This window comes from Phyllostomus discolor, chromosome 9 (genome assembly GCF_004126475.2).
Source record: "Phyllostomus discolor isolate MPI-MPIP mPhyDis1 chromosome 9, mPhyDis1.pri.v3, whole genome shotgun sequence".
Lineage (NCBI taxonomy): Eukaryota > Metazoa > Chordata > Mammalia > Chiroptera > Phyllostomidae > Phyllostomus > Phyllostomus discolor.
The window spans coordinates 103283337-103307558 of record NC_040911.2 but is presented as its reverse complement, the minus strand read 5'-3'; the positions used below and the strand labels follow the sequence as shown (position 1 = coordinate 103307558).

Sequence of the window (24222 nt, the reverse complement as noted above, 5' to 3'; positions counted from 1 at the left end):
CGGTGAGAGCTGGGGCCTGGCTCCGAGCCCAGCGCGTGACCCCAGCTCAGGCTCCGCCCCGCACCCGGGGTGCGCGAGCCGCCGGCCCGGGGCAGACTCTGCTGGGGCGGCGGGCGGGGCGGGGCCGGGGTCACCGGGGGCAGAGGAGGGCGCCCCGCCCCCGGGGTGTGTCCGGGCACCCGCGCCAGCACCTTAAGGGCCGGGCGGGGCCGGGGCCAGAGCTCGAGGACCGGCGAGGCGCGGGCAGAGGGTCCGGGCGCGGGATTGGAATCGGGACCCCGAGCGGGACAGGAGCGGAAGCCATGGCGCCGTCCGGGCCGGCGAGGCCGCCGCCGCCGCTGCTGCTGCTGGTGCTGCTGGCGGGTGCGGCGCGGGCTGCCCTGCACTTCCGCCCGGCCCAGGGCTGCTACCGGCCCCTGCGCGGGGACCAGCTGTCCAACCTGGGGCGCAGGTCGGCTCCGGCTTGGGGGGCTGGCTCAACCCCGGGGCTTCACGTGCACCTCTGCCTCCTGGGGACCCTACCACCTCCTTGGGGCGCCCTGCCTCCTTTGACCTTTGAGGGTCAAATCCAGTTTTGGGGGGTTCCTCTTCCCTTTCACATCCAGGGGAGCCCTGGTATTTGGGGGGGGCTGCACACGTGTCGGATGGGCTCATGTGGATGGAGCTCCCACTTGCCCTCCCTCTCATGTTGGGGACGGGCCCCCCTCGGGACCCCTGTCTGTGCCGGGGGCCCAGAAGCCCCCCGCACTGACTCTGCTGGTGGGGGCCCCTCCGCAGGACATACCCACGGCCTCACGAGTACCTGTCCCCGTCGGACCTGCCCAAGAGCTGGGACTGGCGCAACGTGAACGGGGTCAACTACGCCAGCGTCACCAGGAACCAGCACATCCCCCAGTACTGCGGCTCCTGCTGGGCCCATGGCAGCACCAGCGCCATGGCGGGTAGGTGGGGGCCCGGGGGGGCCTGTGCGGGCTGCCTCCCCATCGGCAGCGGTCAGCCACAGCCCGGGGTCCTGGGGCCCGTCGCTCCGTGCCGGGACTCAGCCGGGATGGGGGGGTCTGAGCCCTCAGACCCAGGAGAGCTGGCCTGTGCCTGCTGCCGCCCCCGCCTGTGAGGGGCTGAGGGGATGCTGTTGGCACTGGGCAGGGCGGGCGTCACCAGGACAGGAAGTCAGGGACAAGTGGGCCGCAGGTGCCTTCTCGGTCCCCAAGCCTGTGACCCCAGCCGTTTGGGATGGAGCCAGAAATGCAAAGTCGGGTGGAAAGGAAGCCGCTTTCCAGCCCCAGTTCCCACGGGGGGTGACCGCCTGGCCTGGACTTGGGGCGTCGAGGGAGGCTGGTCCCCCATCCCCATCTGGGCTGCAGCCGTCAGCCAGGGAGGAGGGCCGGCCACCGAGGTCAGAACCACTGGAGGAGGCTGCGGAGGGACCAGCCTGCAGCTGTACCCGGCCCGGGCCACCCGCCCGCCCGGTGGCATGTGGGAGGGCTTCCTTGTTCTCAGAGGCAGCCCGGGGTCCCAGGGGCCTGCCCCACACTGGAAGTCCCTTGGGAGAGGGGCTCTCCCGCTGGGAACCTGCCCCAGGGGGCTGGGGACTCGGTCCCCTCCCTGCCTTGGGGAGCCCCCTGGGCAGGCCAGGCGCCAGAGTGGCATCTGGCGGGGTCTGCCCCATCTCTTTTGGGGGACTGGTGAGAAGGCCCCTGGGTGCTTCAGTGGACCCCTGGCCCCTCAGGAAGGAGGAGGAAGGGGGCTGGGAGGCTGAGGCCCCCTGTGAAGGCGCAGGAACCCCCCGTGGAGCTGGAGAGGCCAGGAGATCGGCTGGCTGGCGGCTGGGGTTTACCGCTCCAGCTTGGCCCAGGCGGGCGCCTCCAGTGGGTGGCCTCAAGGCCAAGGAGGATGGAACACTTGGCAGAGGAAGTGAAAGGGCGTGTGTGGGGGGGGGGCCCTGCCCCCAGGGAAGGGGCCTGGTGAGGCCTTGGCGGTGCCGAGAGAGGGGGTCCCGTGCCCAGGTTTGCGTGTGTGAAGGGCTGGGGGCGATCTCGGCCCCCGCCACTTCTCAGCCGGGTCAGGCGGCCACAGTTCTGTAGCGGAACATCTCTCCTGGGCAGAGGACCGATTCTCTTGCTTTCTCCTCGAACCTCCGACATCCCCCCCTCCACAGCTGGTTCTTCTTCCTCTTTCACCGAGCAAAGGGGACTTCCAGGGGCCCCGGGCCCAGCTGCCGCCCCACGCAGCTGGCCGTAGTTTTCCCCTTCCCCCGGTCCCTAGCACAGGAGTCCCTGGAAAGCGATGAGCAAGGGTGTGGCCCCAGGCCACCTCCAGCTGCCACCCCACTGCTCCAGGAGAGGCGTCTGCGGTCCCAGCTTCCTCTTCTCTGTTCCCGAGTCCACTGTGGCCTCGCTCCGTGATCACCTACCTTGCCCAAGTCCTCAGCGAGGGGCTGCCCTGCGGCAGGTCCTGCGGTCAGCCCGGGCCCCGCCTCCTGGGCTGGGCTCATCACCTCCCCTTGTACTGCTCCCAGCACTTGCCCACCCCCTTCTGCGCTCCCGGGGCTCCCCACCCTCCAAGGTCACTCACGAAGGTCAGGCTCCCCAGGGCTGGGTCCTTGGCTCCACCCAACCCCCCGCCCAAACTCCAGCTTTACACCCAGCTGCTCGCTCGCCCTCGCACTTGGCCACCTGACCCTCCAACCTCAGACGTTCGGACCTGAGGGACCCCCGCCCCTGTGCACGCAAGAGCACCCAGACCTCTGGGGGGCGTTATGGCTTCATCTGAGCCCAAACTGAAGTTCCCGGGAAGCAGGATCCCGAATGCCCCGAGGACAGTTTTACAGCCTCTTTCCCGTCCTTGGAACCCGGGAGGGACCTCGGAGGGTCCCAGGGAGAGACTGCTGTCAGGACCCTGTTACCTGGGGGTTAGCAAGGTCAAGGGCTCTCTCACTCCAGGGGTCTCAAGGAGGCATTGCCAAGGGGCGTTGACAGGGAGCAGGGCTGGCTGAAGGCAAAGAGCAAGACTTACTCAAAGGGCCTGTGTGGCAGGGGTTATATCACCCTGGCTGGCGTAGCTCAGTGGATTGAGCGCGGGCTGCGAACCAAAGCGTCGCAGGTTCGATTCCCAGTCAAGGCACATGCCTGGGTTGCAGGCCATGTCCCCAGTGGGGGCCACGTGAGAGGCAACCACACATTGATGTTTCTCTCTCTCTTTCTCCCTCCCTTCCCCTCTCTAAAAATAAATAAATACAATCTTTAAAAAAAGTAACAAGTTAGATTTTTTAAAAATCTGTATTAAAAAAAACACACAAAAAATGTATGTCCCTGGGGCTTGTGAGCCCACCGTGACCTCCCCAGCCGGGAATTTATGATGATCTCACCCCGTGGGGCTACTTTCCACAGAACCCCTTTCTTCTCCGCACCCCAACCCCTTCCTCCTCGGTCCTCCCGGCTGAGCTTGCTCGGTGAAGACGTCACCCTTCCCCTCACTCACTTCCCCAAAGGCTGAAGTCACGCCCCGATGTCTGTTTCATTCCCCTCATGTGATACCTCGCAAGCTCCTTTGCTTCTTTTTATTTTTTAATGTTTATCTAGTGCATTTGCAGAAAGAGGAAAGGAGAGAGAGAGAGAGAAACGCTGATTTGTTGTTCCACTGACTCATGCATCCGTTGGTTGGTTTCTTGCATGTGCCCTGACCAGGGATCGAACCTGCATCTTGGTGTATGAGGATGACGCTCTAACCAGCTGAGCCACCCGGCCAGGGCATTCCCTCTGCTCTCGCCACCCCCAGCCTGAAGCACCCCTCCCCCGGACCCTCGGTCCAGAGCTGCTGGACTGGTCTCCCCATCGTCACCCAGTTGCAGACAGCAGACCGAGCCTGGTCAAACGGGCCGGGTCGTGTTTCTGTTCTGCTTGAAACCCTCTCAGATTTCACGCAGATAAAAGACTCCTTCCTGCACCTGCCGGAGCTCCCTGTTCCGTGCGGGGACCCCAGGGGGAGGCCAGGGGCTGCAGCACAAGGGTGGGGGGACCTTCCCAGGCCAGGACCCTGCTCCCCGGACCCTCCTTCCTCAGCCACCCTCGCTACATGTAGCCCCCGCCTGAGTTCTCTGTCCCCTTTCTCCTGGACTCTGCGCCCTCCATGCCTGCACTCTGACTGTCCTTTGTCCCCACCCCACAGACCGCACTGGCCAGAAGCTTTTGTCTGGAGGAGGGCAGGGCTGGGGTGGTGGGGGGGGCTACCCAGACAGGTCTCTGAGCCCAGCTGCTCCCCCAGTGGCTTCCGGGGGGTGGGGTGGGTATAGGAAAGGGAAAGGAGGTCCCGAGGGACCACCTGGCGAGTGTGGCTGTGAAATCTCCTCGGGACACGGAAAGCCAGTCCTGGGGACTGGGGTAGGATGGCTGCAGGGCCTGGCCCGGGGTGGGGTTCTATCTGCTCACAGAGAAGGAAACAGGTCCGTGGGCCCCAGGTGGGCACAGCGACCACCTGTAGCCGTCCCTGGCTGCCTGGGGTGGGGTGGGGTGTGGGCCCGCCCCCAGGTGATGAGAGTGTCCACACTGACCAGATCCTGGCTGGCTGCTCAGAACCCTCCCTCTGCACCCCCAGCCCCATGGCCCGGGCCCCACCAGCGGTTCCCTCGGGGTTATGGTCCCTGCCAGCCTCCCCGTGGGAGCTGGTGGGCCTGCTGGCACACTGCTGGGGGGTCCTGGGCTGCACATGATTGCTGAGGTGCCCGCCTGTCTGTGCCCCTCAGCAGGCGCTGGCACCCACAGCTGGCAGCCAGGCTTGGCCCTGCCCACAGGGCGCTTTGGGGCAGGGGTGGGGGGAGGGTGAGCAAGCGAGGCGGTGGCAGGGGAGGGCCAGGGGTGCCTGCCCTGCAGAGCCCGGGCCTCCTCCAGGAAGCTCCAGGCCCTGCAGCGCTCGGGCGGGCCGGGCGCTGACTCCCGTGGGTGCCGCCTGGCAGATCGCATCAACATCAAGAGGAAGGGGGCGTGGCCCTCCACCCTCCTGTCGGTGCAGCACGTCCTGGACTGCGCCGAGGCGGGCTCCTGCGAGGGCGGCAACGACATGGAGGTGTGGGCCTACGCGCACAAGCACGGCATCCCCGATGAGACCTGCAACAACTACCAGGCCAAGGACCAGGGTAGGCCCCGCCGCTGCCCAGGCCGGGGTGCGGGGGCAGGCGTGGGCCCTGTGGGCTTGGGAGAGCAGGCCGCTTGAGCCCTGAGTCCCTGTGAAGGCCGCCTGGGCAGGGGTGTCTCCGGCCTCGTGTCCCTGCGGCCAGGGCTAGCCATGCTCTGGGGTTCTGATATGTCGGCTTCCTGGTGGTTTCGTGGGTCTTTGTAAGAGGGGTGCAGGGGGTGGTTCCCCAGGGACCAGTCAGTTTTCTGGGATCCAGGTGCCCAGCTGGAAGGATGGGGCGGGGCGGGAGGGGCCTGGTTCCCGCCTGCCGGCCCTGGCTGGAGTGCACTCAGGTGGGTCTGGAGCCCAGGTGCCCTGCATGGGCCGCAGCCCCAAGCTGGCCCGGAATCCCTGAGCTTGGCACATTCCTTTCGGGCTGCTGCCCTTGGAGAGGAAAGGAAAGGAAAGGTCCAAACCCCAAGCCGGTAATTGGCAGTTTCAAGTCACCTGCCTTTGGGGCTCCCTGGTGGTTGGCGCAGGGGGGGGGCAGTTCCAGGACTGCGCCAGAGCGGCGGGAGGCTTTCCCTCCCCGCCCTCCCCTTCCCCGCATGGAACACCGGCCCCTGGGCCCCCACACCCTCGGCCCTCGGCCTGCCTCCTGGGCCGCGCTGCCCAGCCTCGAAGAATTCCCCCAGACTGCTCGTGCGCGTCTGACTGAAGTGGTGAGCACAGCAGGGGTCAGAGAGCCCTCGAGAGGGGCAGAGGGAAGGAGGAGGGGGTGACCACTAGGACCCAGGAGTCAAGCCCCGGCCCTGGGGCCTCACCCTGCCCCGCTCAGCCCTGAGCTGGTCTCCTCTGGCCTCTGAGGCAGCTCGAACCCACTGGCGGCCGGGACGGGCCCGTGGAGCTCAGAAGGAACCTGACTGTCTGCAATAAACAGGCTGGTCTTTGTATCAGCGAATGTGGCCACACGTCCGGCACTTTCCAGTTGTGCAGGGCGTCGGGTGACAGTGGGGTCATTTCAACCTTCCAGGGGTCAGCGCCCTGGCGAGGGACCCGGGCCGCACCAGCGGGCCGAGGGGCCGGGGGAGTGCAGGGAAGGGGATCTGGGGTCTTACAGGGCTGAGGGCTGCATTTTTTTTAAAAAAAGCCTAATTCTTGTTATCACCTCAAGGCAGAAATAGTCAGGAAATGCTATTTTTTCCAAATGATTGGCCTGTTCACTAGCCAGTAATGGAGTCGTCTTATTAAGAGCTAATCATTTCATTACACTCTATCTTCTTCAGCTATGGAGGACTGGGAAAGGGCCCTTCTGGGCCCTTTTTCTCCCCTCTCTGGGCCTTTAGAAGAAAAACAGCTGCCTTTTGAGTGCCTACTGTGCGCTAATTAACAGCCTCTCCGCTCCGCCAAGGCCCAGGGAAGGGCTTTCCACGGCTCCTTTGCAGCTGAGAGCGCAGCCGACGAAACAGCACCTGGCGGAGGGCTGGCGCCGGCTACCTACCAGTGCTCGTCAGGGGCCGGGCGGGGGGCGTCTGCGTGCGCGGCTCCGTGCGGGGGCGGGGCCACGCTGACTCAGCACCCCCTGCCCCCCCACACCTCCCCCGCCCCCAGAGTGCAACAAGTTCAACCAGTGCGGCACGTGCACGGAGTTCAAGGAGTGCCAGCCCATCCAGAACTACACCCTCTGGAGGGTGGGCGACCACGGCTCGGTCTCCGGGCGGGAGAAGATGATGGCGGAGATCTACGCCAACGGCCCCATCAGGTGGGCCCCCCACCCCCGGGCTTGGGGGAGGGCCGCGGCCTTGTCTGCCCCTGCCTGCCTGCGCCCCACTCATCCCCACGCTCGAGACACAGCTGTCCCTGGAGTTTCCCCCCCGGGGGAATCTGGCCTGACCGGTGGGCCCCTGGGTGGGGGTGGGGGGTGCTGAGAGCCAAGGTCCGGGTGGTGGAAAGGCCCCTGGGCTGCAGCGGGGGCGGGGGGCCCGGGGGGGGAGGTGCGCAGGGGCAGACTCCCCAGGCAGACGCCCCCGGGCCTGTATCGCCTGGGTCGGATTTGCTCTCCGATCCGCGCTGGAAGTGCCGGTTCTCTGCCTGCTCCCAGCTGCGGCATAATGGCCACGGAGCAGATGGTCCGGTACACGGGCGGCATCTACGCGGAGTACCAGGAGCAGAGGTACATCAACCACATCGTGTCCGTGGCGGGCTGGGGTGTCAGCGACGGCACCGAGTACTGGATCGTCCGGAACTCGTGGGGTGAACCGTGGGTAAGGCGATCCCCCGACCCCCCGTCACACGGGTGGGTCTGTGGGTCCTGTGGCTAGTAGTGCGGGGGGGGGGGTGGCGAGCACCAGCGACACTCGGGGTCAGAGAGCAGAGCTGCGTGGGGCCGGGTCCTGGGCCCGCAGGGGGTTAGCAGCGTGGGGCCGGGACCGGAACCTTTCCTGCAGGGAAATGGCCCGGGGGGACCCGGCTTGGGGGTTCCAGTTTAGTTCCACTTCTCTCCCGCACAGCCTCCCCGTTCTCCTTCCTGCCAGCCCTGCGCTGCTCGGTGACCCCGCGCCTTTTTTTTTTTTTCCTCCTCAAAAATACTTAGGATTTGGGTCCCAGCCCCCGGGGAGATGAACTGAGTGCCAGAATTTTAATTTCTAAGACATAGTAGGGGTCATTAACAGTTTAAGACATAGATGTTCATGATTATGAACCGGTGGGGGGGGTGATTCATGTGGAGTGACGAAATGCCGGGATCTGGTATTCAGTGACGACAAGTGGAGCTGCTAATGGGCAGTGGAGTCGCCCGGCCCGGAGCAGCCGCATTCTGGCCACGAGGCTGGGCTTCTGGCGTACAGGGCACGCCCACCAAGAGGAACGGCTCACAAGGGGTGTCCTGCAAGCAGGGGTCCCGCGAGGAAAGGGGGTCCCGTGCGGGCAAGGCAGGGGCCGTGGGTGGTGGAGCCTGCGCTAGTGACTAGTGACGGGGCGAGGGGGGCTCTGAGTGCTGGGGGGCGGGAGGGGCGGTGCGCTGACCAGCTGACGGAGCTCCCCCACCCCCGCAGGGCGAGCGGGGCTGGATGCGGATCGTGACCAGCACCTACAAGGACGGGAAGGGGGCGGACTACAACCTCGCCGTCGAGGACTCCTGCACCTTCGGGGACCCCATCGTCTAAGGCAGGTGTCTGGGACGCGCAGTTCTTCGGGGAATATCGTGAACTGTGGCCAGAGGACCCTCCCGTTCCGGGGCCTGGGCTGGCGCTGCCTCGTGCTGTGACCCGGATGAGCTGAGGGCGGGGGCACCGGGCACCCGGAGAGGGGCCTGGCTGGTGGCGGCGGCTCAAGTCGCCCCGTGCCGAACGAACACGGGACTCGAGGGAGAAGGGGCCTGAGCCTCGCTCACACGCACAACACCACACAGCACCCGGGTGGGGCTAACCCAACGGAAGGGCTTTATTGTTCCTGGAAAATTAAAGCAATTACATAAAACCTCCACCAGTCAGGTTCTCGTGAGAAAACTTGAGTCCAGTTTGCCCGAGGTTCGCGGACGTGTCCGGGCCTCCGAGCGCCCAGCCCCTCCGAGCGGGGACGCCGCCCCGCCCCACGTGGGGACGAGCCCCGAGAACGGGCTGGACGAGGAGAGGGGCCGCTGGGAGCGGCAGTGCTCGGGTGTCCTGCCGCCGTGTCCCTTCTCACAGCCCCCGCCGCCGCCTCTCCCCACGCCACACGTCCCGGGGCCGGCGCGGCCCCTCCGGACGGGAACGGCTTGCCCGCCCGGTCTGGGACGTCCGCTTCAGCTCTGGGGGACGCGAGCGTCAGTTCACCAGGATGAAGTTGGACTTGCAGTGCGCTGGGACAGACGGAGGAAGGCCGCCGTGAGCCACAGGCAGTCACACGCGACGTCCGTCAGGGCAGCAGGGGCACGCGCCCACCTACCTATGAACTCCGCCACGGGGTCGTGTTCACCCTCGGTTTTGATGGTGCCCGCGATGCTGTCGTTCTCCAGGATGGGGAGGAAAAGCTGCACGAAGTCGGAGGTGTAGGGGGGGGCTATGACGTCCAGCACCTGCGCGGGCAGCACCGCGGGTCACTGCTCCCGCGTCCGGCCACAGGCGGGTGCAATGCCCGTCGGTCTGGAGAAAGCCGCCATCCCTCCCCGCCCCCACCGGTCACCCCTGGAGACCACCACGGCCGTCTCCCCCGTTCAGACGCCCACCCCGATGCCCCGCAGGCGGGAGGTGCCGGCAAACCGGCATGTGCGCCCCCACCAGCATGGCGGTCAGAGCGCGCCGTTCTCCGGGCGCAGGACGGACCGCATGGGCGAGACCAAAACGGGCGCCACCAGGGTCAATGGCACGAGACGGGGGACGGGCGGTGGGCGGCCGACCTCGGTCACGAAGTAGCGGATGAGGGAAATGTCGGTGTCCAGCTTCTCCAGACACTTCCGGATGTAGCCGACCACGGGCAGCACGTAGCCCCGGCTCAGCAGGTGCACCATCCTGTCCAGCAGCGTCTTCTTCAGCTCGAGCTGCGAGGGGGGGCACGGAGAGGGCGTCAGGCGGGCCCCCCGCGCGGCGGCGCGCAGCCCCGGCCCCACTCACCTGCTCCATCACATCCAGCTGGGAGTGCTCGGTCTCGAAGAGCTTCACGAGCAGCTGCAGGACCTGGGGGTGCAGCAGCTGGTGGCAGGTGCTGATCTGTGGACAGGCCGGACACAGCCCGCTGAGCCCGGGTCCCAGCTCCTCCGCGGCACACCGATGGCCATGGCCACCCACCACCCGCAGCTTCTCCTGACGGCCCCGACAGCGGCGGCCCTCGCGCGCAGCCCAGGGCCGGGGGCTTCGGAGCCCACCCCCCGCCCCTGGTCCTCGCAGGGCCACCTGGTTAAACACAGAGACGTCTGCACAGTCGACGAAACGAGTTCGCTAAAAGGGAAACCCTCGTTTGGGCTACCAGAACCAGCCCCGAGGAGAACACCCATCTCCCGAACGCTCTGACGGTCGTGCCAGCGGCACGGGCGTGGGCACGGCGCAGCAGGTCCCCGAGTGGCGCCGCTTCCCCGTGCCGTGGGCATGCGCAGAGTAGGAGCCCCCTGCGCCTGTGCGCGGCCCTCGGCCCCTACCTCGTCCAGCAGCGCCAGGTGCACCGGCGTGTGGTCCGTCTGCAGCTGGAAGTACCGCGGCTCCGACACGGTCCAGTCCACCCACCTCAGCACACCCATCGCCACCACCGGGAACCTGCCGGGGACAAGGTGCAATGCCACCTTCTGCAGCGACACTTCCCAACAACAGACCAAGGTCTAGAAGACGGGCAGGCTCCACCCGCCCGTCCGTTCTCTCCGACGCGCTGAGGGGCGTCGGCTGCAACGCGTCCTCCCGTGCGGCCACCGCGGCCTCTCTCCTTGTGGCGCAGTGCGACCGCCGCCTGCCAGCAGCTGGGGCTGGATGGTGTCTGAGCTCCCTGCCGGTCAGCAGGGCCTCTCCTTGTGCCGACAGAGCAGGCCACCAGGGAGGGTCAGGGGCCCAGAGAACCCCTCTCCGCAAGCGTCCCTAGGGAGCTCCTCCTGACGCGCCTGGCGTAACCGTGGGTCTGACTTTTGCTGGAAACACCGACAGACCCATCCCTCCAAGTCCACTTTCGCCGCTCCAGCCGGTCTCCCAGCCGCTGGTCTGGTCTGTGGACAGACCCGTCCGCCCGTCCAGCTGCCCCACACATGGCTCGCGCTGCTCTCTCAGTCCTCGCTCCCTGCCTGCGCCCCCGCAAGGAGAGCCAGCGACAGGAGCGAGACCCTCGGGACCCGTGACGGACGGACGGATGGGCCGCGGGAGCCCCGCCCACCTGATGCACTGGTAGAGCGTGCTCAGCTCCGCCACCAGCTCCGATGCGCCCTTGTTCTCGTTGCAGCACAGGTTGTGCACCGTCTCCACCGCCTTCGACGTGGACTTCAGCTCGTCCTTGTTGATGCTCACTCGCTTGTTCTGGAAGCACACGCCGGGTCGGTCGGTGAGCCCGCGTGCCCGGCCGCTCCCTCTGCAGCCCCTCCCTGCTCGGGAGTCAGGGGTCTGCCTGCAGGGCCCCTCCCCAGTCACCCCACGGAGACCCTGAAGACCAAGGAGACCAGGCTCTGCGGTCTAGGGAACGGATCTCCCCCTCCAGCCCCACGAGCTCTGAGAGGGGGGCTGGCCCGTGCCCCGGAGTGCCCTGCGCCCTCGGAGGCGACAGCACCTTCTTCCAGGCCTCCACCACACTGGCTGCGTAGGCCAGGATGTGGATGTACTTGTGCTTGTGGTCCTGGTTGATCCTGGCCCCGGGCTTGAAGAGCGACTGCATGAACAGGTCCAGGAAGGCGGGCACCCGGATCTGTGGACACGCGGCTCGTCAGGAAGGGACTCGGGGGAGGGAAGGCGGGCGTGCCCTCAGGCACGCAGGGCGGAGGGGGGCGCCTCGCCGGGCACCATGCCGTGCCCTGCAGGTGCCGGGTGCCTGCAGGCCCCGTGCGGGAGGGAGCGGCCCAGGAGAGGCTCGGGGACACTCCGACAGGGACCCGTACTTGCTGACACGGGAGTTAGGAGACACACGGCCCCCCCAGCCGTCCTTCCCGCGGGGGGCCCCGCCCTGCCACGGGCACAGAAAGCGACTCACGAGCTCCACCGGGGGCGGGTCCATGCTGGTGAACATCTTGAACAGGACCGTGATGTCGGCCGGGTTCAGGGCCCCTTTGGACAGCATCGCCCCCAGGGCCTGGCAGGCCCGCGGGTAGGAGGCGGCCGTGCCCAGCGCCAGCGTGATCTGACTGGCGTCGTGGCCTCTGCGTGAGGGCAACCGAGGGCCCCCAGTCAGCACCCCTCTCCCCCTCCCTCCTCGCCGCTCATCGGCCGCCCTGAGCTGCTGGGGTGCCTGGGCCCCCACTGCTGCCTCTTGGGGGCACGCTGACCAACCGACCCGCCCGCGGACACAGCGCCGGAGCCCCCTGGGGAAGGGCTCGAATGCCCAGTCCTCCTCTGCGGGACTTCTAATGCGAGCCGCGCCTTTTAAATACCTTGTTAAGACTCCACTGCAGAAAATAAAGGCAGTAGGAGCCGATTTTGTTCTACGTGTGGTGTGGACTACAATGTAACAGTCAGATGACAGAATAACTATTTCGAGACCATCGTTAACTGCCATCGATCCATCCCGACATACGGACACAGGCCCGCAGGCCCAGGAAGTCGAGCCACGGTCAAGCACCGCGCATACCGTCCGGGAAGCGAGCGCCCGCTGTGCTAAGGGAGGTCTGCCTACACGTCCCAATCCGGGGGGCCCGGGGTCCCGGGGGGCCCAGCGGGACGGGGTGAGCCCGGACGCCGCCTCACTTCTCTTGGGCGAAGCGCTGCACCTCCTGGGCGACCCTGCGCACGGCGGAGCCGCCCTGCTCCTCCTGGGCCAGCACGGACATCATGGCCTGCGCGAACAGGTAGGTGTGCTCCCCGTGGCACGCCATCTTCTGCAAAACGGCGGGGGCAGGGGCGCGGGTCACGGGGCAGCGAGGACAGGTGACGGCAGGGGGAGAGGAAGGGGGTCGAGGAGCAGCAGGGACAGTGCAGGGGAGCGAGCCAGACCCCACCCCCACCCCGCGCTCCTGCAGGAAGCGGGGCCCCGGGCAGGGCCGCAGGGCCGGCGTTCTCTGAAGGGAAGGGGAGCCTCACATCTGACACCGTGTGGCCCCCCGACCCCCTCCTTCCGACCCGACACAGAGGAAGAACTCACGGCGAACTCCGGAAGATTCTTTTCGAGGTTCTCTTCGCCCCCGTCCAAGATGGTGGCCAGCGAGGTGCGCAGCACTCTGGAAAACACCTCCAGCTGCTGGCAGGCGGTGGACACGCTGGTGATCTCCCCTTGGTAGCCAGCATCCGAGATGAGCTGCGACGCGGACACGGGAAGCCAGGCCGAGTGTCAGCGGGGAGTGACCGCGCCTGTCCTGGAGAGCTGGCTGCGGTCCGGTCCTTGGGGACATGCGGCGAGCCAGCTCTGGTCTGTCTCAGGCATCGCGCCCGCCCCCTGACCCCGGCCTCGCCTCTCAGCGGTCTGCAGCCCCACTGACCCCCAGCTCCATTTCTTCGTGTGGGTGACAAAGGGGCCAGGCCAGGCACCCCAACACAGCGGGCCCCAGACACCTCTTCTGCCAGACCCTGGGAGCACCGGACGTGTTGATCCGGAAACACGGACATCCCTGCACGCTCTCCTCTCTCCACGTGAGACAGCGAAGGCCTTTGCCAAAGAGCAAATACGACCCCCCAGAAGAGAAAGACCCCCCACACCGGCAGAGCAGCGTAGCCCTCGCTCATCCCCGCCTCTGCCCTTCCTTCGGCGCTCGCCCCCGCCCCCCACCTTGACGGTGAAGTTGAGCATCAGACAGTCCGGGTGGGCTTCGGCCAGCTTGTAGAACAGGTCCCGCCACGTGGTGTGCGCGATCATCTGCTCCAGCCAGGCCGGGGTCTGCGGGCGACAGGGTGACAGGAGGGAAGAGGCGCCGCTCCGGCGGAAGGGAGGGTCCCGCCCGAATGACCACAGGGCACTCCAGCCAAGGGGCGGGGCCCTGGGAGGCCGGATGCGGCCCTGCGGTCCCAGAGCTGCTGATGCCCCCGGCAGCCGAGGGGCCGGGTGAGCCACCTGCTCGCGGCTCCTGGGAGAACCGACTCCGCGCAGGGCACGCCAGGGCACTCCCCGGAGACTGCCGAGAGGCCCGTGGAAGCCTGCGCACAGTGGGGCCACATCCCACGCACCGTGACCTTGTGCTAAACCAGCTGTGCGTGCGCACACAGAGGAAAAGGCACCTTAAATGGCACAGGTGCTGTGCCCCTCACCCCGAGACGGGGTGTGAAACGGGGCCTCCCTACTCCCCACAAATCAGCTGCCAGTGCTGGGGCTGTGCCTCCCCGCAACCACCCTCGCACCCCGGCCGGGCCCCCCTCTGGCCACCCAGGCCCAACTGAGGGGCCGGCCCCACGGGCAGACCTGCCGCCAGGGGACATGGGCCCCCATGGCAGGCGACCGTGGCTTGTGAAGACTGCCGTGACACCGCTGACACTTTCTGACCCAACTGCACTCTTGCCTGGGACTGCTCCTGCCCACCACCCCTCTCTCCTTCTGGTCTTCGGGGTCTGCCCCACATCACAGCTCCCCAGCCCCCTCGCCGCCACCATCTCCTCCGCTAGCCCGTCCTCCAGGGTCTCCCGCGCCAACCGGGGCCCGGCCCCCCACTTCTCTGAGGCCGTGGGGACGGCACGCCACCCGAAGAGGCCACGCCCCAGGGCTCGGGTGAGACGGGCGGTGAGTCCGCTGTCCCTCCTCGAGCTCGGCACCCGCGTGCCTCCCCTCCCCAGACCACGTGCGCTCCGACTCGACGCGTCCTCCGCCTCCCGCCCTGGTCCCTCCCCGGCTCTCCCCCTTCCTCCCCGGCAGGCGGCGCCCCGCCGCGCACGCGCAGTCGGCACAAGGCCCCAAGCGCTGGTGTTAGGAAGAGAACGCGGGCCCTCACCTCTCCTTCTTCAGTGAAAATGGAATCCGCTTTGCGGGGATCGAAGTGTTTGATCAGTAAACTCTTCAGGTGGTTCTCCACCGTCTCCTGCACCTGCACGGGCTCCACGCCTGAAAGACAGCGGCCGCGTCTCAGCGCGCCACCCTGCTCCGGACACGGCGCGCGAGCCCGAGGTCTGCAGGGAATGCCGTCCCCGCGGGAGTCGGCACCGGACAGAAGTCCCGGCCCCGGACGGAAGTCCCCGCCCCGGACAGAAGTCCGCGGCAGTCAGAGCCGGCGGCGAGAACCGGAAGGACACGGAGCAGAAGGCGCGGGGACGCTGTGCCCCTGTCCGTGTGGGCAGGACACCGTCGTCAAAACCTCGCTGAGGACCAGTGCCCCGAGCAGGCGGGGGACGGACAGGCGCGCCCTCCACGGGGCGGGCGGCGGATGCCAGCCAGGAGAAGCGTGCGTGTCCGCTCACGGTGGCAGCAACGAACCGACTCGTTTCCGGAAATCACGCACTCGGTGACGTCACCCGCACCCAGCTCAGGGGCTTACGATCGGGCTCTGCTCTGATGCTGGCTAAAGGCCAGCGTCACGCTCTGCCCGACAGTGCCCCCCTGGGACACGGCGCACGGAGCACCCGCCCTCCCTGCGCTCGGCGGGAGCCAGGGGCAGGCTGTCTGCAGCCCCGCGGCAGCGGGTGGGAGACGAGGACCGAGCAGACGAGGATAGGTCAGAAGTGCAGTCCTGGCCTACTGAAGTCTTCCAAACAGAGACGCTTTCCAACGTATCAGCATTACAAGGACCCGAAGATCTTTAAAGCTGGGGGGAGGTGACCAGCCAGGGCAACCCCCCCACCCCAAGCACCTGTCTGGATGAGCCACTCGGCCAGCAGGTTGACGGTCTGGGCCACGGCGGTGTAGTTCTCCGACAGGAGCTGGATGACGTTTTCTGGAGACCCCCCGGCCTGGAAATACCTGGTCCGGGTACAGACACGCTCTTACACCCACCGCATGGAGCCAGGCACAGGGACAGGAGACGGCGGGGAGGGTGGCGGGGAGGAGGGCCGGTCACTGGGATGTCTGCAGGGTCAGGGTGGGGGGGACCCCAGGACACCGCCCACTCCACGTCACACCACCCTTACTCGTACTTGTCCCTCTGCGGGCCCACCACCCCCGCCCCCGCCCCGGGAGCCCCCGAGCACCTCTTCAGCGTGTTGAAGATGGAGGGCTCCATGATGTAGTCCCGCGTGGAGAAGGTGCGCAGGCACTCCTGCTGGACCTCCGCGTCGTCCTCGCCCTCCGCGTACTCGTCCTCCTGCTGCTGGGGACACCGCAAGCTGGGCCACCGTCCGCCACCCCAGACGTCCCACAACCTCACTTCTTAAATCTCCGAGACACTGTCCTCTCAGAAGCGCCCCACCTACATCACCAGTGGCATGCCCGAGAACCTCAGGCGGCGGCTGGACAGTGAGGCGTGGCTAAGAACGTGGGACCTGTGGTCACGCCAAGTGGGCCTGCCCTGCGGTTCCCCCGGGGGACCTCGCCCCGAGGTCACACGAGCTACCTCATTTGTGGGAACCCTCCCCGTGAACAGAGGTCATCGGCTGACTGACCCCCCTGTGGCTGTGCGAAGATCCACGAGCTCATTTTTGGAAGAGCCCCGCACAGTACCTAACGTTTCAGAAAGAGTTCAGTAGTCGGTAGCTATTGTTTCTTGTTGTTATTAGTAATAGTAGTATTGATAGGGGCTTAAGACTTGGGAAAATTTAGCTTAAGGTAAATAGTCATCAATCTAGCAAGTAATGTGTAAAGTTTTTGTTTCAGTAACTACAGATAAGGCCCATCCTGGCGCCTGAGAATAGGCAGTTGACCTCCTGGGGCACTGGCTGGAGATTACCTCATCTGGAGACATCTGTACCAGGAAGAAGCAAGCGACCACCCTTCCCCCTGGAGGCAACTGTTGAATTTCAAAGGCTTTCGCTGACACCTTGTTTGCCCTCCCCCAACCCCCTTATAAAAGATCTGGCCCGGAAAGAAAGGGCAAGATGGTTTGTTAGGGTATGAACCCGCCATCTTGTCGGATCGCCGGCCATCTGAATAAAGCACCTATAAAAGATTCAATCACTGTCATTGCTTATTGGATTTGGTAGCGACAGGCAGCCCGGACGCCGGTGTCTTTTCCGGTTACAGTGTTAGTATTTCACATGTGCCATCTCACGCTCTCCAACTGAGGCCACCCAGTGATCCTGGAAGGCCCGCGCCACCCGTCTGCTGTCAGAAAGGAGAGATACTGACCTGCTTCCAACGGGCAGGCCTGGCTGCACCCCAGCCCCACCCCGCACGGAGCCCTCCGAGGGCCATCACGGGCCCGTGGAGGGGGGACGACAGGGCCGACGGCTCCGGGTTGGTCCTGTGCTGCCGCCTCACAGACAGGCATGCGGTCCTGAACACTTCCTGTGCCCTGAGCACTGCGCTCGTCACCAGGTGTGGGAGGGGGAGTGGAAGCCAGGGTGTGTCCTCCCCCGGGGGCTCACGAACTGGTCGCAGAGACCAGCCTCCATGCACCCGCCTCAGCGGCTGTGGCCCGGGGGCCACACCTAGCCAGCCCTCCTCCTGTTTTGGTAAAGAAAGTTCTACTGGAACAACACTCCCTTTCTTTTTTAATCCTCGCCTGAGGATATGCTTATTGATGTGAGAGACAGAAACCCTGGTTGGCTACACCCTGGACACACCCTGACTGGGGACCGACCCGCAACCCAGCCACGTGCCCTGACTGGGGATCGAACCTGCAAACTTTTGGTGTGTGGGATGATGCTCCGACCAACTGAGCTACCTGGCCAGGGCAACACCCCCATTTTCTAAAAACACAGTCTCTGTGGCTGCTTTCCCCCTGCGACAGCAGAGCCTAAAATATCTACCCTCAGGCCTTCAGGGATGTCTGCCTGCCCGTGGGGCCCGAGACCCTCTGACCCTCTGAGACGGCACTGGACAGGGGCCTGAATGAGGCTGTGAAGGGGGATGGGTGCACCTGGAGGCCCCTGCGCATGCACCCTGGGCTTCTCCCGGACCCCTGCCCTCCTCCTCCATCTTCTCAGGGGCTATGCCACCTCCCTGCCCATCAATCTCGAACTGAGCCTGGGTCCACTGATGGACGGATGGACACCACCTCGCTCCCTCTCTAGACTCAAGTAAACGGCCCACACTCATTTCCATTCAGACCCCGCCCCCTCCACCACCAATACTCCCAACTCGCTGCATCCAAAACCCAGCTCGCCTTTCCCCTCTAAACAGGGCTGTCCAACCAGCGGCCTGCGGGCCGCATGTGGCCCAGAATGGCGGTGAGTGTGGCCCAACACAAAATCGTAAATTTACTTAAAACATCATGAAATTTTTTGTGATTACATGTCACAATGTATTTAATGGTGGCCCAAGACAATTCTTCTTCCAGTGTGGCCCAGAGACGCGGAAAGGCTGGACACCCCTACAAACAGATCTTTTCCCTGCAGCCCGTGTTTCAGCAGAAGATTCCACATCCACCCGCTGTCCCACACCCACGGGCTCTGGCATCCCACTCCACTCCTCCCTCCCTGTGTGGGTCCGTGGGGCCCCCCCACCATCTTTCCCTCCTTGTCCACTAAGCCTGGCCCCGCCCCCTCGCACCTTCCCTGTGGACGCCACCACAGTCCTCAACATAAACCACCAACCTGACGTCTCCCTCTTGCTCAGAAGAAACACCTAAGCCCTTGCGTGTCCACGACCTTCCAGGCGCTCACCTGGCCAGCCTCACCTCTCGACACGCCCGCGGCCACACTGAGCTGCTGGCATGTCAGATGCTCTCAGCTCCTACCATGCGGGCTCCACAACACCCGCGGCCGTGGCCCCCAGTGAACAGGGTGTGGGTCACACAAATGGTCCTACCGCAGACGTCCAAAGCCCGGCTCATGCCAAACCCCAGTCCCCTTTCTTGACGTTTGGTCCCTGCTCCAGGCAGTCACCGTTAGGATGACCGTGGAGGGGGCATCTGGTACACCCGGACCATCACGAGTCGAGGTGGAAGGGGCATCATGACCGAAGCTCTCGGGTCCTGGGTGCAGACCAGCTCCGCCAGGCCTCCCGCAAAGGTGCGGGCTCGCCGCGGGGAGCTCAGTCCACCCAGCGAGGCCCGGTCTAGGCGTCCGCCCGGGCTAACGCTGTCGGACTCGAAGGCGCCCTGGGACACGAGCTGTGGCATTCTGGGCATCGTGCTCCCAACACCGCCCCGCCACCGAGTTCGTGCCATCTGGGCCACATGGCGGACCGGCGGTTGGACACACTGGCAACAGAGACAAGGGGCCTGGGGCCACCGCGCCCAGCACTGGGCCCGGCCCCAGGCAGAGGTCAGCGGGTCGCCCTGTGCGACGGCTGGGTGCCGCCCCTCGTCGCCACGCCCGCACGTCGCCAGGGCAGGAGCGGGGCCCCGACGCCGCGTGCGTGACCCCGGCGGGCGGGGGGCGAGGGGCGGGCCCCGCCGGCCGGGGCTGGCAGCTGGCGGGCTGCGGGGCGCGTTGTGCTTGCACCACACGGTGACGGCGGGGCCGCCGCGGCGGGGCCGGGGCCACCCGGTGCCTCTCACCTGGCCGCCGTCAGCCTCGTCGCCCCATTCTGCCGCGCTCCCGAAGTAGTCTTCGTCCATGATGGCGCCCGGCGCGGCGCCCGCCATCCCGTCCCGCGAGCCAGCGCGCGAGCACGGCGCATGCGCACGGCCGAGCGGGAGAGCGCACGCGCGGCCCCGCGGCTCGAATCCCCGCGGCCGCGCGCCTCAGCCAGAGAGGGAGGCAGGGACGCTACAAGACCGGGAGGAAGGGGCGGGGCCGGGAGGAAGGGCGGGGCCAGGAGGAAGGGGCGTGGCAAAGGGAAGTGCCCGCGGCAAGTTGATCCAGGTGCCCCGGGCCCTGCCGCAGTTGGGCGGGGTGCGGGCGGAGGGAACTTCCTGCATTGCCCCGGGAGCACCGCCTGGCCAGAAGATTTGAGCTAGGCTTGTGCTTGCCCCTGGGTTCCCGTTCTTTCCACTTCTTCCCTGCGACTTCCAGCCCCGAGAGCATCCGTGTCCTCCTCAGACAGCTGGCCACCCAGCAAGTCTGACTTACCGGTGTCTAGCGCCCACAAATATGATTTAATTTTTTTAATCAGAGGAAAAATAACTGTTACAACAATGAGTGCAGCCTGGATCATATTAGTGGTATATAACTGGTATAAAGAACTGATGGAGTATAATGTATGCCCACAAATGTCCTCAAGGAGCGTAGAAAAGAGGGCCCACCCGGTGCAGTCGCTGCTGAGAGTAACTGAGATGTTGCTTTTTAAGCCTGTAGCACGCTGCTCCCCCTGCCCTAGGGGGGAACTGCATTATACGGAGGGAGCTGAATGAGGGGGGCAAATAAAATAGTGACAACGGCTGATGTCCCGAGACAACAGGAGAGAGTGGCTTTGGGCAATCAGAGAAGGCCTCCCTGGGGCACGTGACAAAGGGAGTCCAGCAAGTCGTGACCCATAGAGAACGTTTTAGGAGAACGAACTGCTTGCCGCTCGTCCTTGGAACCCAAAGACCACTGAGACTGGTCCCTGGCTGGCCAGGGAGACGCCCGGATGAGGTGGACAAGGCAGACGGGGCCAGATCCTGGTGGGGAGTTAGGTTTTAACTGAGGGCTTTTAGGAAGGATTTGGAGCACTGAGCATGGAGTTTGCACACACTAGGTGCTCAGTAATGGTGAAGAAGAAACATTTGGGGGGTTTTGGTTTTGCTCACTTTGAGGGAGTGGCAGGACCCTATCTGGGTGTTTGATGCCATGTCCCATAGCTGATAGAAGCCTTACATCCAGGAGCCTGGAGACGGGAAGGATGTTAGGCCTTCGTGAGGGTTAACTGGGCTGAGCAGGGCAGCTGCTAACGCGTGGCTGCTGTAAGATGGAGGTTCAGTCCAGAGGATGAGGCAGTCTTTGCAGGGGTGGGGCCCATAGCGGACCAGGAGGATGCTGAGAGCTGCAGCGAGCGAGCATGCGGGGACAGTACACCACGGAGCCGGGGAGTGCGGGAGGAGGGCAGGTTTCTGCAGGGGACCATCCTGAGTTCAGACAGGGACGCACAGAACCCCGCAGGTGCCGCCGGGACCCCCCCCCCCCCACCGCGGAGAGGTCTTGCAGCTGGCTGGAGGTGGAAGCCTGAGACTCCAGATTCCACGCCTGAGTTCCAGCTTCCATTCACGGAATGAGAGTGTGTTAAGTTAATGAATGCCGCCGCTGAGGGCTGGTTTCAGGGTTCGTTTTCACGTACGCTCTGAAATGTTGCAAAGAATGGATGGCTGTTAAACTCCTACCTCCTCTCCTCTTGGATTTTCTGTTTTAAAATAGTGCCTGAATTGGAGGCAAATTAATATATGTATAACTAATTGCTCCTATTGAAGCAGGGATTATTTAACTCACCTCTCCCTCAATGAAAAGGTTACTCATTAAATGAATTAACAAACAACCCCTAATGAAAGCATTACCTTCGGTAAGTCACAATGATTTAGCATAATTGTGTCCATAGGTCTTGTCTCCTCAGATACTGTTGACTTGTTTTTGAAAAGCCTACTACCTAAAATGTCTAAATTAGCTTGCATTACTTTAACATAAATACTCTAAAATCACTTAGGATGCTTTCCTGTTTAAGATAAATTTTGATGGAAAATTTCCATAGAAACGAGGAGTCGGATTCACCTCACCCATTCGAGGAGCACTTCCAGAGTGTGCCTTCGTGGGGTCCTGGGCTGGGCTGCGCTGTGACCCACAGACACAGGTTAGTGCCAGCGTCAGAAGGGAGAACAGCTGTCTCTCAGGACAGGAAAAGCGCAGAGGGCAGGGGGCCCGCGCGCCCGGAGCATGGAGGGATGCCTTTCCAGGGAAGTGACATTTAGGCTGAGACTTCGGGCTTGAACCTGGAGTACAAAGACAACAGGGCACGGGAGGGCAAATGCAGGTGGCAGAGAGGGGAAGTGGCCGGGGTGCAGACCCTGAAAGCAGGGGGGTGGGGGGGGGAGATGCCAGAGAGAAAGGCCAGAGCCTACAACCTTGTCACGAGCAAGAGACTCGGCCGTTGTCCCTGTGGGCCCAGGTAGCCACTGGGAGCCGTGAAACACGAGAGGGGCGGGGGCAGATGGAGGGTTTGGAGGAGGGCGTCCTGGCTGCCCCGGGGAAAGGATCCGAAGGGAGCAAAGCAGGGGGTGGCAGGCCAGCGGGCATGCTGTTGACCAGATGTCCAGGTGAGACTGGCTGGTGACCGAGGTTAAGGCAGGCCTGGGGATGAAACGAGCACTTTAGGGAAAGGCTCAGGAGGCCGGAAGACGGCGTCCGAAGGGTCTCCCCTGGAGAGTGGGTCACACACACCCAGACATTCAAGTCCTTCATCTTCCGTCTGTGCGTCCGCCCACTCCCCTCTTCTGCGCCCTTTGTGCCACCGAGCAGCGCCTGCCCAGGCCACCCTTTCCGCCACATTCGACGAACACTTCTGTCTGCGTCCTCACTGATCTGTCAACACACACTGGCACAGACAGCCGTGACCCTCTCGAAATACCCGCCCTCCTCCGGGCCCGCAGCACCGCACCCGCCCGGTCTGTCTCCCGCCTCCTCCACAGCTGTTCCTTCTCTGACGTCTTCCCCGGTCACCCCTGTTCGTGTTCTCCAAGCATTTCCGTCCCCCGGGGCCTGGGCTTGGAGTCTCCACTACCTCCCCTCTTTTCCTGAGGCGTCGCATCCTTCCCGCATCTGCACAACCACCGCCGGGCCGAGAACTCTCAACTCTGTACCTCTAACCCTCGTGCCTTCTCTGACCTCCGGACTTGTGTATCCAAGTGACCTAATTCCCCCTTGACCTCACCACTGGGGTTCCCCACAGACATCTCGGCATCTCTGTGAGGGCCCCAGCATGGTCCTTCTGCAGGAAACAGGGCCGCCAGCTCCCCAGTTCCCAATACCGATTGCCTGGAAGTCACCCTCAACTTCCGATCACCATCCGACCCGAAGGCACCGCCTGGGTCAGTTCTGAGTTGGAAGCGCACCTCCCACCCTGGCTGGTGTGGCTCAGCGGATTGAGCACAGGCCTGTGAACCAAAGCATCGCTAGTTTGATTCCCAGTCGAGGCGCATGCCTGGGTTGCAGGCCATATTCCCAGTATGGGGTGTGCTAGAGGCAACCACACATTGATGTTTCACTCCTTCTCTTTCTCCCTCCCTTCCCCATCTCTCTAAAATAAATAAATAAAATCTTAAAAAAAAAAATCGCACCTTCCATCTCCCCACGTCTCTCATCTCCACCGAGCTTCCCCACCCGGGTCTCTGCTGTGTCTCACCCAGCCAGCCGCAGTAGCCTCGCATGAGCCTGACCACACCCATCCTCGCTCTACCACAGTCCGTTCTCCAAACATCCACAAAGTTTCGCCTTTTTAAATTTCGATAATTCACTTTATCAGAAAGGAAACCACCAAAAGATTGCAAAAGTCCCCCTGGTTTTTGCTATAGTTTTGTCCCTATGATACAAGCACACTGGACGAACATTTATGGAAACTTCTAGATGGAGGGGGGAACAAGGGGCCCGAGGGGGGTCTCACCCGTGCCTTCAAGGAGCTGCGGATCCCGGCGGTCATGCAATCCCTGAAACGTGCCGACAAGGATGGCCTGCTGTCCGGGACGTGCTGAGACCGCTCTCTGGAAACCCAGGAGAGGACGACCTTATTTCCTGCTGAGACAGTTAGGGACTGTGTCTGGGAAGAAACAGCTCTTCGAGCAGACGCTTCGAAGGGAGACAGGATTCGAACATGTTGAAATTAGAGAAAAGGGCATTTAGGGAGAAGGAACACGAAGCAAGGGACATTCGGGGAGTAAGAAATGACTCGGTTCAGTCCACCCCCAGGAAAGGGTCGGGGGCCACGTGAGAGAAGCCTGAAGAGCAGCGTGGGATCTGGGCGTGCCTGCCTGGGATGGTGGGCCGAAGGTGTGAGCCTCCGGCTCCGCAGGGGACAGGCGATGGGAAACTCTGAAAGTTTCGGCGGGAGACTCCCACGTACAACTTTACTCCAATGAGAACCACCCAGCAACTGTGCATAAGGTGGCTTAGAGGGTGTACAGTTCCCCTCCCTAAATTTCCGTTCTGTTGCTTCCAAGGGTGTCACTGCCCCTCGTGAGAAGAGGTAGGGCTCAAGCGTGAGACGTCACAGACTGGGCCGTAAAAAAACGCTGTGACTTCCATCGTGGTCCCCCTGTCTCTTGGGTCGCTCACTTTGGAGGAAGACAGACGCCAAGACGCTGGCAACCTGACAGACAGAAGCCCGTGGTAGCAGCTGAGGCCTAGGGTGGCCAAGGCAGTGTGGCTGCGCTCCTGGTGACGCCCCAGCTGACATCACAAAGGCGACTCACGCGAGACCTCGAAGCAGAACCTCCCAGCTAAGGTGCTTCCAAATTTCTGCCCCACAGAAGCCATGAGGTACTAGATATGCGCTGGGTTAAGCCAATACGTTTGGAGTCATTTCTTCGGCAGCAATAATTAACTTACACACGCTTCAGGACTATTCTTTCAAAACGCTCATCAGATGAGGTCCCTCCTCTGTCTGACA

At 64.0% G+C, this 24222-nt stretch overlaps 2 protein-coding genes across 3 annotated transcripts; one reads left to right on the top strand and one right to left on the bottom strand.

The window, feature by feature from the left end:
* Positions 1–187: 187 nt before the first annotated feature.
* Positions 188–8603, top strand: CTSZ (cathepsin Z). Its single transcript, XM_028524217.2, has 6 exons — positions 188–451; positions 778–941; positions 4952–5131; positions 6721–6871; positions 7211–7373; positions 8163–8603. Exons 1-6 carry the CDS (start codon positions 303–305, stop codon positions 8271–8273), a joined length of 918 nt encoding a protein of 305 aa, XP_028380018.1. The 5' UTR covers positions 188–302; the 3' UTR covers positions 8274–8603.
* Positions 8529–19366, bottom strand: NELFCD (negative elongation factor complex member C/D). 2 transcript variants are annotated; one of them, XM_028524706.2, is made up of 15 exons: positions 19214–19366; positions 15804–15919; positions 15467–15576; positions 14615–14724; positions 13465–13572; positions 12844–12996; positions 12450–12580; positions 11740–11905; positions 11323–11457; positions 10936–11075; positions 10220–10334; positions 9699–9794; positions 9485–9625; positions 9034–9163; positions 8529–8947 (listed from the first exon to the last, which is right to left on the bottom strand). In XM_028524706.2, exons 1-15 carry the CDS (start codon positions 19298–19300, stop codon positions 8913–8915), a joined length of 1773 nt encoding a protein of 590 aa, XP_028380507.1. In that variant the 5' UTR covers positions 19301–19366; the 3' UTR covers positions 8529–8912. The 2 variants fall into 2 exon arrangements, with proteins under 2 accessions (XP_028380507.1, XP_028380506.1); XM_028524705.2 differs by having other exon boundaries at positions 15804–15922; positions 19214–19357.
* Between the last annotated feature and the right edge of the window lie 4856 nt (positions 19367–24222).

Excerpts from the sequence above, each read along its gene's own strand:
- CTSZ (XM_028524217.2), top strand. The coding sequence starts at position 303 with ATGGCGCCGTCCGGGCCGGCGAGGCCGCCGCCGCCGCTGCTGCTGCTG. Across the intron at positions 452-777 it reads CTGTCCAACCTGGGGCGCAG|GACATACCCACGGCCTCACG; the intron begins GTCGGCTCCGGC and ends GCCCCTCCGCAG. Across the intron at positions 7,374-8,162 it reads ACTCGTGGGGTGAACCGTGG|GGCGAGCGGGGCTGGATGCG; the intron begins GTAAGGCGATCC and ends CCACCCCCGCAG.
- NELFCD (XM_028524705.2), bottom strand. The coding sequence starts at position 19,300 with ATGGCGGGCGCCGCGCCGGGCGCCATCATGGACGAAGACTACTTCGGG. Across the intron at positions 11,458-11,739 it reads ACCCGCCCCCGGTGGAGCTC|ATCCGGGTGCCCGCCTTCCT; the intron begins GTGAGTCGCTTT and ends GCGTGTCCACAG. Across the intron at positions 9,626-9,698 it reads AGCTGGATGTGATGGAGCAG|CTCGAGCTGAAGAAGACGCT; the intron begins GTGAGTGGGGCC and ends CCCCCCTCGCAG.